The following is a 13,525-nucleotide window of genomic DNA, read 5'->3' on the forward strand; positions in this document are numbered from 1 at the left end:
CACCTTGATCTTGGGCTTCCTAGCCACCATAACTGTGAGAAATAAATGTTTGTTGTTTAGTCCTCCCAGTCAATCGTATGTTTGTTATAGAAGCCCAAATGGACTAAGACATTTTCATGGACTACACTTCCCCAGGCTGCTTTAATTTCCCCAAATCTCAACTAAGAGAAAGGAGGGGCAAAACAATGCCCCAAGGTTCTCTGCAAACACGCTTTCCCATACAATCTAAGGTCAAGTTGGAGGAAGTGTGGTATAATATTAATAAGTGTACACACATTATGATAAAGTTGATGGGTAATCTTCAGTCTTCTTTCAGTCAGCACTACAGGTATTTATTCTTCAACTACCCTGTGATAATTGTGGGCTTTTGAAATATTTTATTTGAATATAAAGGAGACCTGGGCTACCAGAGTTTCAATAATTTTCCAACTACAATGTCATATGTATAAGACAGTTTATGTGCCAGGGAATGTAAAAGTAGCTTTGCACTGATTGTGACATAATCATGTCACAGCTTTCCTGTGAAACAGATGTTAATAACCACATTATATAAATGAGGAAACTGTTAAACAGAGAAGTTATGCCACTTGCCTGAGTCCTCCCAAGTAGAAAGTGGCAGAACCTAGATTTGAATCCAGGCCTATCAGGCTCTAAGCCGATGCTCTTCATTGTTGTCAGACTGCCTTTCTTTAAAGAGATTACTATTCCAAAAAGTTGCTAAGCTTTTTCCTTTTAAGAGGTTCTTTTATATAAAACAAATTTAATTTTAAGTGTTCTGTCAGGAAAAAAAATATAGATTGTAAAAAGGTAAAACATATGGGGCACCTGGGTGGCTCAGTCAGTTAAGTGTCCAACTTCGGCTCAGGTCATGATCTTGTGGTCTGAGTTTGAGCCCCGCATCAGGCTTTGTGCTGACAGCTTGGAGCCTGGAGCCTGCTTCAGATTCTGTGTCTCCTTCTCTCTCTTACCCTCCCCCACTCACACTCTCTCTTTCTCTCTCTCTCAAAAATAAACATTAAAAAAGTTTAAGGTAAAACATAGGTTAACTTATTTTTAAGGAAGTTGTTGGTTTATGAAAAAATAAAAATTAAACTGCACTTTCAGGCTTCCAAATACTCTACACAGTTGAAATCATTAGGCTGTGTGGTAAAACAGAAAAAAAAATAACCACATGATATATTTCTTACTTGGGATCCTGGTTCTGTCATGTACATACTAGCTGTGTGATCCTGGGCAAGTTACCAAAATATATATAAATCACCTATATGTTCAGAGTGGCCTATATGTCCAGAAGATTCAATGAGATCAGGTATATAAGGTGACTGATGATGCCTGGTATGTGGAAGACGCTCAACAGATGGTAAATGTTATTGTTATGGCTATTATTAAGAACAACACTAATGGGGTAAAGAAGTACAAAAGAGAAGGTAAATTAAAACTGGTTTGTGTGAGGATCTTAATAGTATGATTCATTGTTACTTTAAGCATGTTTTAGGAAAGAACAACACAGAAAAATGTGTAGATTCTCAATAGTAAATGAATACTAATGATGATGACAGAGTCCTCTTCTGTTAGGGCTAGGTGCCAGAGAGATTCTGCCTATACTCTGTTACTGCTTTTCATTTTGAAGCAGGGAGCTATAAGATGGAGGTAGTTAAGAGAATTTGGTTCCTTATATTGGTTGAGAATAGCCTGGAAGCACGTTAAGCCCAGATTTTTTAATTTTTTTGTATTATTTAGTTTTGACAGAGAGAGAAAGAAAGAACACAAATGGGAGAGGGGCAGAGAGAGAGGGAGACAGAGGATCCAAAGCAGGCTCTGTGCTGACAGCAGAAAGCCCAAGGTAGGGCCAAACCCACAAACTTCGAGATCATAACCCGAGCTGAAATCAGAGGCTTAACCAACTGAGCCACCCAGATGCCCCTTAAGTCCAGATTATACTTAAATACTGTGGTTGAAAAAATCAAAGTGTCTAGCTATTAGCAAGGAAAAATAGCAAACATCCATGTCCTGCTATTCAAATTCACAGAAACATGTTTTTCAGAGAAATCTTGGTCTTAAGAGATGTTCTGAGGTGGGCTTTCACCTCTCTTTTGAGATTATTTGAAGCATATCTAAACAACTGAATATGTGAAGCAGTGTAGAAATAACACCTATTTTTACACAGGTTTGAAGTTGCTTTACATTTAAATCTGAATGTCTCTTCTTTATAAACATTTTTAAAACTTGATCAATATTCCACTTCATGTTTTAATAAAGTATTTACTTTTAGAAAAAGTAGTTGGCTGAGTTACTGCATACTGTGACTTCTCAGCCATCATCTCTTGGGGAAATGATTGACTTGCTTTGCCAGTTATGCATGGAAACCACCACTCATCTATTGACAGCTTCCAAAACTGCAAGTAAAAACCATCACAGGAATAATCTATGTTCAAGTGGATGAACCTAGTCAATTTAGTCTTATTTTAGTAATGGGAAATGCCATGCTTCCCATAAGACTAATAATTCCTGAACAAAATCATTTTAAATGTCAGGAGAAAGCTTCCATGATTATATTCCATGGGAAAAAAACTAAGCAATTTAAACATGACAAAGACAGCATAACATTCGGCAAATAGTTGACCTCAAACTACCAATTTGAAGCAAAAAATCTCAAATTACTTCAAAGTGTGAGTTAAGTGATGGGGCACCTGGGTGGCTCAGTCAGTTAAGCAGTGGACTTGCTCAGGTCATGATCTTGCAGTTTGTGTTTTCGAGCCCCACATTGGGCTATGTGCTGACAGTTAAGAACCTGGAGCCTGATTTGGATTCTGTTTCTCCCTTTCTCTGCTACTCCCCCACTCTTGCTCTGTCTCTGTCTCTCAAAATTAAATGAACATTAAAAAAAATAAAACAAAGAAACAAAAAAAAAAAAACACAGCATGAGTTAAGTGACCCAGGTTTCATGTTTAACTGGATATCAAACACAGCTTTTTACACCAAAAAGAGCTTTTTAAAAATTTTATAAAATGAATGTATACATTACCTGGTAATTGTTTTGGTTTTGTGATAACTTCAATTGGTTTGATGATGCGAAATGTGAAGAAAAATTACTCCGTGATGGATTTGTATTACTGTACATCGTAGTAGCTACTGAATGCAATGAGGTCCGTGGTGTCAAATGGTAGTCTCTGCTTTGATAGAGTACATTGTCTGCCAAGTCTCTAATATTCACCATTTGTGAATTTGGCATATTTCTTCCTGGTCCAGGAAGTACTGTACTTTGGTTCTCTGCTCCAAGGGATCTGCCACTTTCATAAAATCTTGAGTAGCTTGGTATCTGTGCTCCCATCAATGCCAACTCTTCTTCTTTGGCATACTCATCATCAGCATCTCCAGTCTCCATTGCAATGGACAAACAAGTTCCTTCTGCTGAACTAGGCTTCTGTGGGGCATTTCCTCCCAGAATTCTCTGGGGGTAATCACTAACAGCCAATGAAAATACTTCACGGATTTCCAAGTTTTGCGTTCTACAGTAAGGGTCTCTAATAGGTGGCTTTTGCCCACATAAGTTTTGTGATGCTAGACTCATGTGTTCAGGCTTATATGACCTCTGAATTCCAACTGGTTCAATTTTGCAAGGTCGGTGGCACATAGATGGCTTTTGAGGTACCATCATCTCAGAGGCCTGCATTGAAGAGCTTCCATAGTTTTTCTTTGTGTGACTGTATACTGAATTTCCAGCATTTAGCACACTTGTCTGTCTTGACAAGATAATTGTTTTTTCACCTAAGAGCAGAGAAGCATTTTTACAGTGTGCTACTTGTCTTTGAACAGGAATGTGCAACTGAAACTCAGTATCATTTTTACTGGCAGTTTTCTGAATAGGAATTTTATGTGCTTCTGTAATTTGTGTATCTGAATGTTTGGTTGTCCCTTGCCTACTTGATGAACTTGCTGGACTGTATGCATCAGTTACAATGTCATCATTATTGGCAGATGTCCAAGAAGACTGTTGGCTTGATGGTCGAGTGATGTTAACTACATTTCTGACTGTAATGTCCGGAGCTGTCAAAGAGGTACTGGGAAGAGTTCCTGTTGTTGCTCCTGATTCAGAATTCTTACTACTCATTTTTCTTCTCTTATTGCCAACCCACGTCTGTAAGGATAAAAAATGATATTATAGAAATGTTTTTAACAAAAAAAGAAAAAAAAACTTTCAATGTGATAAATTGTGTTCTCATTGTCATAGAACTAAAGCCTATAAATTTTTCAAACAAAAATATACAATAAAAGAAAAAGTAACTGAAGTATAAGGTCAAAAAAGTAAAAAATAAATAAAGTATATGGTCAGACATGTTCAAGAACTTGCACTCAATAACTATCTAAGAACTTTGATAATAGAATTGTATTACTGTTTCTGTCCTCAAAACCCATTCAATTAACCTGTAGCAAGAGCCCTAAAAATGTTTACATCCCTTTTGTAGTAAATCCATTTCTGGGAATTTATCCTAAAAACAATCATATACAAAGTTATATGGAATTATGTCTATCATATATTTATTTATAATAGTGAGACATTGGAAGGATACTAAAGATAGGGTACTTAATGACATTGGAAAATGCTCATAATATTATTAAACAAATATATACTTGTAATTTTCATGTTTAACAATGTTATATGACTATATCACAACTTGGTTAATTTAATATTGCTAGATATTACTGGGTTATTTTTAGAAATATTCACTATTATAAATCATAATGAAGTACATGTCATTGTATATGCATCTTTGTGCTATTGGTCCATTACAATGCTATCCTAGAAGGGAAAGTGTTTGATTTTTTGATATTTTCAAAGTACTGTCCAAGAGTTCCGGTTTCCCCACAACCTCATCAACATTTTACATTATCTTTTTGTAGTCTTTACTAGCCTAGGAGTTAATATAAGGTACATAATTGCTATTTTCATTTGAATTTCTATGGTTACTGTATTACATTAATAAAATCACTTACCCATTAACTTTACTCATTTTTATATTGGGATATTTGTCTTTTTAAATTGATACAATGGAATACTGCTTGGCAATGAGAAAGAATGAAATCTGGCCACTTGCAGCAACATGGATGGAACTGGAGGGTGTTATGCTGAGTGAAATAAGCCAGGCAGAGAAAGACAGATATCATATGTTTTCACACATATGTGTATCTTGAGAAACTTAACAGAAGACCATGGGGTTGGGGAAGAGGAAAAAAAAGTTACAGAGAGGGAGGGAGGCAAACCATAAGAGTCTCTTAAGGACTGAGAACAAACTAAGGGTAGATGGGCGTGGAGGAGAGGGGAAAATGGGTGATGGGCAGGAAGGAGGGATGTTGGGATGAGCACTGGGTGTTGTATGGAAACCAATCTGACAATAAATTATATTAATAAATAAATAAAATAAAAATAAAAGCAATTTTCTACTAGAAACAGCAACACTTTGTCACAAGTTGCAAATATTTTTCCCACTTTGTCATTAATTCATGGCAGTTATTTCCCTCTTTATACTTTACATACCAAATAAAATTGTTTTAATGTTTATTTATTTTTGAGACAGAGACAGAGCATGAGCAGGGGGGTGGGTAGAGAGAGAGGGAGACATAGAATCTGAAGCAGGCTTCAGGCTCTGAGCTGTCAGCACAGAGCCCGATGCGGGGCTCAAACCCACCAACCATGAGATCATGACCTGAGCCATAGTCGGACGCTCAACCGACAGAGCCACTCAGGCGCCCCACATACCAAACTTTATATAGTGAGTGTATATTATTTTTATAAATGAAAAAAATATCATTAATAAAAATAATATAAGAGGTTGGCATTTAGTATTTGATTACAAAATATGCACTTTTATATAACTGATTTGTTGTAACAATCTAGTATTATACTGAATTATGATTATGCAATATGTAATAAGAAATATTACATTCCCTAATGTGATCAGCAAACTTTATAATTATTTCAAAATACATACCATACTATAAACTACCAAAACACATTAACCTATTATGAATTAAAGAAAAAATAAGTAAGTGAAAACATTAAATCAACTAGCCTTGCACAAACATGGTGCAGGGTATATTTGGTTAACTTTTAGGTGATTTGTTTTTGAAGACCACAAAAATTACTCAGTTTTTAATGTTTATACAATCTACGTTAAAGTTTCTATAATATTATAAATAACATTTTTTTAATTTTTTGTTTATTTTTTGAGAAAGAGCAAGCCAGGGGAGGGAGCAGAGAGGGAGGGAGAGAGAAATCCCAAACAGGCTCCATACTGTCAGTGCCAAGCCTGACATGGGGCTTGAACTCACGAACAGTGAGAGCATGACCGAAGTTGAAACCAAGAGTCGGACGCTTAACCAACTGTACCACCCAGGCACCCCTAGAATACCATAAATAAAAGCTAACATGTATTGGATCCTCACTATGTGTTTACATTTTTATTGGCTTCTTTGATTATTTTCCTAATTGTATAAATAAAAACACTGATGTTCAGAAATATTAGGTAACTTATAGAAGGATATCCTGTCAGCAAGTGGCAGAGCAAGGATTCAAAATAAATTTCACTTGACCTCAAAGCACATTCTCCTTCCACTATGGCAAGAAACTCCCGAAATTTTCATCTTTCTTGGCCATTTTACTTTTATAATTAGTATTTTTCTAACAAGAAAATATTCCAGAGATGTAGATGCTCTACTTTGCTTCACATGAGGCTGTTGGAATTTTAAACTCACTGTGATTTAGTTTTACTGAATAGCAGAGGTGTAAACTACAAGCAAAATGACAAATAAATGTAAATATCAAAGGAGAATGAAAAATATTTAAAGAATAGAGTAGAAAAGTGAAGGGATTTAAAGTATATACTCAAAAGAAATATTTAAATAGAAATATTTTTGGATAAATATAATTTCAGTGTATGGTTCAAAAAGGTGAATTTTACAAATGTTAAAAATAAGTTACTGTGTTATGGCTTTTTAAGTATGAAAAATGTGCATATGAAGAATTATGCACTTGTTCATAATTTTTACAAAAATTTATAAGAATTACATTTTAAGTCTTTCAGTGGGAAAGCATAGTGAATTTGTAAAATTTGAATTCAAGAACTATTACATCCGGAAAGCAGCTCTGGGCAATATTTCTAAGAAAACAAATAAATGTTCTCATTACTATAAATACCTTAATACAGGAAGTTTAAGAATGATCTTAGTGTATTGCAAATTTATGGCTTATTTTAATAGTTTTACTGTTCATTATATATATTATACATAGAAATATGTACATATACCATATACAGTTGCTTATAGAGTTTATTAGATATTTATATTATGAACCCCTCAAAAAAGTAAAATGTAGTAGAATATCATGTGCATATGAAGATTAGCTAGCTAACAAACTCACTTGTCAAGAACACAGCCAACATAGATAACACAAGATACATGTACCTTACTAAAAGCACAACCCTTGCCCTTAAAACACACTTTCTCCTATTTTATACATGATTTCACCAAATATAGTATTCTACTCTATAGCAAATTAGAAATAAAAAAAGTAGGCAGAACATTGGTATAGAGATTGCAATTAGAGGCAACTTGATGGCACCAAAACTAAGAATGCCCATGAAATTTTACTCACCAAAAATAAGAAAGGAAGGACATAACAGAATTAATGTGAGAAATAATTAAATGCTTTGGGGTCCTTTAGTGAAGAAGAAAATCACCCCATATAGCTTACCATGTAGTGAGCAGTATTATTTTATACCACAGTACAATAATTCATTTCCATAATGAAACTCTGGGTCAAAAGTAAGGCTTCATATTTTCAATATTTTCCATTGAAGTTAAAGTAGGAAAGTGTATATTTAAGAAATATTTTTAAAATTCTGAAAATAAATTTATTGCCTGAGCATTCCCAATAACTAAATTAAATTTTATTTAAAGTTATTCATTTACAGGATACAAAATTTACCAATGCTTATAGGCTATAAATTATTCTCATTCAAAATGACTCATTGGAGAAAGAGAAAATAATGGATCAAACAAAACTGATATGATAAGAATTTGGAAAACTAACAAAACAATACTACAGAAAGAAAAAAAGAATGAAAGGAAGGAAGGAAGGAAGGAAGGAAGGAAGGAAGGAAGGAAGGAAGGAAGGTGAAAGAAAGAAAGAAAGAAGAAAGAAAGAAAGAAAGAAAGAAAGAAAGAAAGAAAGAAAGAAAGAAAGAAAGAAAGAAAGAAAGAAAGAAAGAAGGAAAGAAAGAAAAAGACATTAGGTCACCAATTCTTGGTGTCCATAAAATTCTCTTTCAGTTCTCTTTTGAAATTCACGGTCTCCAAACAGGTTTTTTGTTTGTTTGTTTGTTTGTTTGTTTGTTTGTTTTTTCTACATACCTCCTCCTTCTTTGGTTTCCCTGTTCCATTACTCTACTATTTATTTTTGCATGGACTTAATCTTTTAAGTTCATTTTACATTAGGATCAGGTTCTTAGTACCATGGGATTTGAGGGTTTTTTTTGAGGAAAACACAACTAATACTATATTAAAAATAATAAAGAAAAGTCTCTTTCAAGTAGAATATTGGAGTAAGATATTGAAGGCAGGGGAGGTCATGGAATGATAAGTCTATAAACAACTCCTTTCTCCTCAGATGGGAAAAAGCAACCAAAATTGTGTTGGAATTTAGATTAGGAAGACTGAATTTCTGTATGATTTACACTCTTCTAGAACAAAAAGAATCTGTTTTACACAATTCCTTAAAACTTAAATAATATTTTACTTGTAAGCTTACAATCTAGGAGTTTACTTCTCTCATTGTTTTAGATTCCATACCATTTGGATCATAAATATAAATCTTTGTATTTCAGCACTCTCAATATACAAGTACAATCAAATAAGTTATTAGAGGAAGATTGCAATAACAAATTGGAAATATGAAAGGTAACATAGTCCACAAAGCAGCTGTTTGAGAAGGCTTTTCACTTTAAAGTAATGATAAAATAGAAGGAAAAAAGAAAAAAGTTACTCCAAGAAAAAAAAATGAGTTTATACTTATAAAATGCAATTTCATCAATCTGAAATATTACCCATTTATCCTTTCTAAGGCAATTAAACATTTTTCTCTGAGGTTTACTAAAGGGAAATAAAGATTTGAATTTACTAAAAGGACAACCTTGACCTTAAAACATACTTTCTCTCAGGGTGCCTCGGTGGCTCAGTTGGTTAAGCATCAGACTTCTGCCTAGGTCATGATCTCATAGTTCCTGAGTTCCAGCCCTGTGTTGTGCTCTCTGCTGACAGCTCAGACCCCAGAGCCTGTTTCAGATTCTGTGTCTGGGTCTCTTTCTCTGCCCCTCCCCCACTCATTCTCTGTCTCTCTCTGTCTCTCTCTCAAAAATAATATTTTTAAAAAATTAATAAAAAAATACTTTCTCTCATTTTATACACAATTTTACCAAATCTGGTACAAAAAACCATTAAATAGTCTGGGTTCTATCATAAAGAAAATCAAGCTGTAAATTCAAGTAGGGAATTCAGAGCTACCAATAGGACTATTTCTAGTTCTTACAAAAATCGGAATAAGATGGTTGATCTCATCAGATAAAAAACAGTTATCATGTGATATTTCCATCCTATAATTTAGGAGTTCAAAGGTGAATACATCTTCTAGTCGTTAAAAAATAGATTTTCCAAAGAATTCTGCTTATCAAGAGATTTTTATCTTTAGGGTCTTTTGAAGGGTCCTCCAAAAGAAAAATGGACTTAAAAACAGGTGTGCCTTTTCTTTGCCAAATTAGCTTAATGTATGACAAGAAATGGCAAGTTGCCAATCTTTGAATTCCTAAGGTATCTTTGAATTCCTAAGTGTCTGTAGCATATTCAGACAAACATGAAAGGACCTATAGAATCTGTGACTAGTTCTGTTAGATTTATCTCTTGTCTCCTCTCTATCACCTTCTCATTGCCATTCACAGAAGTTTAGGAGCTCTGATTTATTTTATTTTATTTTATTTTATTTTATTTTATTTTACTTTATTTTATTTTATTTTATTTTATTTTGTATGTATTTATTTTATTATAATTTTTTAATATTAAATTTATTGTCAAATTGGTTTCCATACAACACCCAGTGTTCATCCCAACAGGTGCCCTCTTCAATGCCCATCACCCACTTTCCCCTCCCTCCCACCCCCCATCAACCTTCAGTTTATTCTCAGTTTTTTAGAGTCTCTTATGGTTTGGCTCCCTCCCTCTCTAACTTTTTTTTTCCTTCCCCTCCCCCATGGTCTTCCGTTAAGTTTCTCAGGATCCACATAAGAGTGAAAACATATGGTATCTGTCTTTCTCTGTATGACTTATTTCACTTAGCATAACACTCTCCAGTTCCATCCATGGGGCTGATTTTTACAACTGAATAACTATGGTTGTGATAAAGGAAAACTTCCTCCCTGGGATTTCTTGTTCCTTAGGCATTAGGTTACCCATTAAAATGCATGCATTTTACTTAGAAAAAAGGGGGCGGTATTCATTAAAAAGGCCAGGTTTTCCTAAAAAGACAAAAATGCTGAAATTAAAAATGCCTGATGACAAACCTTCTCTACTGCGCCACCACAACTGTTATTGTTACGGGCTAACAGCTAGTTAATAAAGCTAAAGTACTGACATTTTCAGCTATGAAAAAAAAGGGCCTGATGAAAAAAAATTCAAGTACACAAAGAAAATATGCTAGGTACACTATAGTCCCTTGGTAGATGCCTGTTTTACTGATACCATTTTGGTGGGTTATGTCCAGATTAATTCTGGGTTTAAAGCAGGCATAGGATAAACAAGTAATCTTAAATGTATTCATTAGTTCAAAGGACTGGGATTTTTTTAGAGGTATGTTTACAATGCAAAAGTTTTAGTGTTCTCAAGGTGTTTACAGAAAAACATACTAAATGATTACTTCTATTTTTTTAAAAAAAAGTAGTATTTTTACACCAGGAAAATGAAACTGTTTATAAAGTTAATGACTTCATTCTATGAAGCAATTATCACTTACAATAAAAAGCTACAAATTCAAGAGTTAAGACCTCAATACTTACCCTGACTACACTGAAGTCCAGCTTAGTCTCCTGTGCACACTGTAATATGAGCTGAAAGCAATTTTTACTTTGATTTGTCATTCCATTTTCGTAATAACGCTGTAAAATCCTTTGTTGTTCTACAGTAAATACAGAACGCAGATTCATCTAAAAATAAAAGAAGATACTCTGAAAATTGGAATAAAAATTGGGTATACGCAAAATTTGTATGCTTTTGTTTTTTTGATAAAGTTTCAGTGCTTTGAAGCTGCAAGATTCATTTAAGTGAACTAATTCCCAGCAATGGGCAATAATTTGTGTGCTAAAGGGAGACAGGTTATAATGGAAAATTATATATAATGAAAACACTTATTAAATTTGTTCCTCAAAACTAACTTTAAAGACAAAATAAAAGAAAGAGAGAGAGGAAAACCTTTATCTAGTTAGTGTCAGTCCATGGGGAAATAAAGGTTCTTTCAAAGAAATAAATATTTATGTCTAGTAAAGACAGAAATGGTGGTACCCATACATTCATGGTCAATTATCAACAGAAACACTCACTGTTCTTTGTCAAACAAGGCATCTGACACATGTCTTACAACCAGAAACTATGGTGTGAAACAAAGGGGTGCTTTTATTTTTCCTCTTTCTTGAATAAAGGGGTTCATTTTATATATTAAAACAGAACCTCTCTTAAAAAGCTTAAAAATAAACAAAGTGTTGGTGACTAAAAATATCTTTGCTTTAGGCAATACTAACAAAAATAATTATTTTTAATCATGATAGCATATAAATCAAAATTCAAAATCATGTGAATTTTACTAAAAACAAACCATGTAAAAACTACATAATTTTAATTAAATTGACACCATCATAATTATACAAGAGAAATGTTAATAATGCATTTTATCCTTCCTATAAATATGCAATGTGTTTAATATTAAGAGAAAACCTGTAAATCTCACAAATAAAAGGCAGTGCAAACTCTTTTTTTTCTTTTAAAGAGGATGAATTCTAGTAGTGCATTTTATAAAGAAGAACTCTTGTAGTTAGATTAAGGCAACTTCAGGTTCTTATTAAAAGTGGTCACACTGAAATTGTTATTCCTAAAAGTTTACAGAAAGAACATCCTTTCTAAGGAAATTGCCCCTTCAAAATTAGGAAAATAGCAACAACAAAAGCACTATAAGCCAAACCAAACAGAAATCATTCTAGTATACTGGATATGGAAACAATTTAGTACATTGACATGTAAATAAAAATAATTTTCTTTCTTCTGGATATGTTGAACAATTAAGGCAGTCTCACAAAGAAATTAAAAAGTCATATAGCTATCTATTGCTATTTGTATACCTGACTTTTTTCCATCTCTATCTAATGTTAAGAAATCTAATTAGATAAAATCAGATGCAGAGAGGACACAGGAAAGATGGAGTAGAGTTTCTCCCTGAAACTTTCAGGAACAACTCCACTAACTTTCTGAAGGGGATCTGATTCTGCAATGTAACCAAACTTACATGGATGTTTGGACCAGAGGGTAGTGATGGTATCCATCAAAGCAACATTTGCTATCATGGCTGTCAGCTTTCAGAGCAATGTGAAATTCCTTCTCCTAAATAATTCAGCTACAGTCAGGAGAGGAACCAGAAGGTAGAGGGCAAATACCTAAAATATGTTAGCTGGTATGGATTTAGAAGCAAGGTATTTTGGAATGAGTTTTGAGGAGGGACATAAACTTCAATTCACTAATGCGTAATCAGGGTAATGGCTCTGATCCTTCTCTGAAGTGCTATAACTACAAAAATAAAAATTCCTAGAATGCAAGATATGGGTGATCCTCAAGTGTGATGACAACTGCTGTAAAATTTAGGCATGTTTTCCTATTGGCTGGCTACAACTGTTAAATTTACTCAAGTATGATATAAGCATTAAAAAGCATAGCAGGAAAAAAAAAAAAGCATAGCAGGTTCTTCCTCACTTATACCAATAGCCAAATGTAGATCTGAGTACTAAACAGACTCCTGGAGTCTACAATTCTGACAACAAACAATGCTATGACCCTTCTGGTTTTTCCCTTAAACTCATAGCAATAGCAAGAAGGCCACTTTGATCAGAAGATCTAATGTTTTTCTTTCAAATTATAGGACATTCATTATTTATCACAACAACTAGATAAAGGATTATCCGCAAAATAACTTGTCATAATCTTTATGTACCCTAGTTATCTTGGTCTATTAAGTGGCAAGATATTGAATGACTGCATAGCCAAAGTTACTAATCATTTACACAAAAATCAGGAAAAGAGTTGTAAAAACTTTCATTTTAAAAGTTGGGTTCTTATTTATGTGCAAATAAAATGGCAAGCAATTGTCTTCGTGGAAATTGAGGTCTGTTGGGTTGAAGTAGGGAGGGTAACTGAATTAGGGGATAAAATACTGAAATAACAA

General features: G+C 33.8%; 1 protein-coding gene across 2 annotated transcripts in view; it reads right to left on the reverse strand.

Annotated features, from left to right (window-relative positions):
- The window catches only part of HDX (highly divergent homeobox), a 190,866-nt gene that overhangs the window by 152,084 nt on the left and 25,257 nt on the right, over positions 1-13,525 (reverse strand). For both annotated transcript variants that reach the window (XM_006943850.4, XM_019824034.3), the window contains exons 2-3: positions 11,100-11,246; positions 3,026-4,138 (exon numbers count right to left, since the gene is read on the reverse strand). In XM_006943850.4, the coding sequence (XP_006943912.3) occupies positions 3,026-4,138; positions 11,100-11,246 (1,260 nt within the window). The remainder of the gene's footprint in view (positions 1-3,025; positions 4,139-11,099; positions 11,247-13,525) is intronic.

This window comes from Felis catus, chromosome X, assembly GCF_018350175.1.
Source record: "Felis catus isolate Fca126 chromosome X, F.catus_Fca126_mat1.0, whole genome shotgun sequence".
NCBI lineage: Eukaryota > Metazoa > Chordata > Mammalia > Carnivora > Felidae > Felis > Felis catus.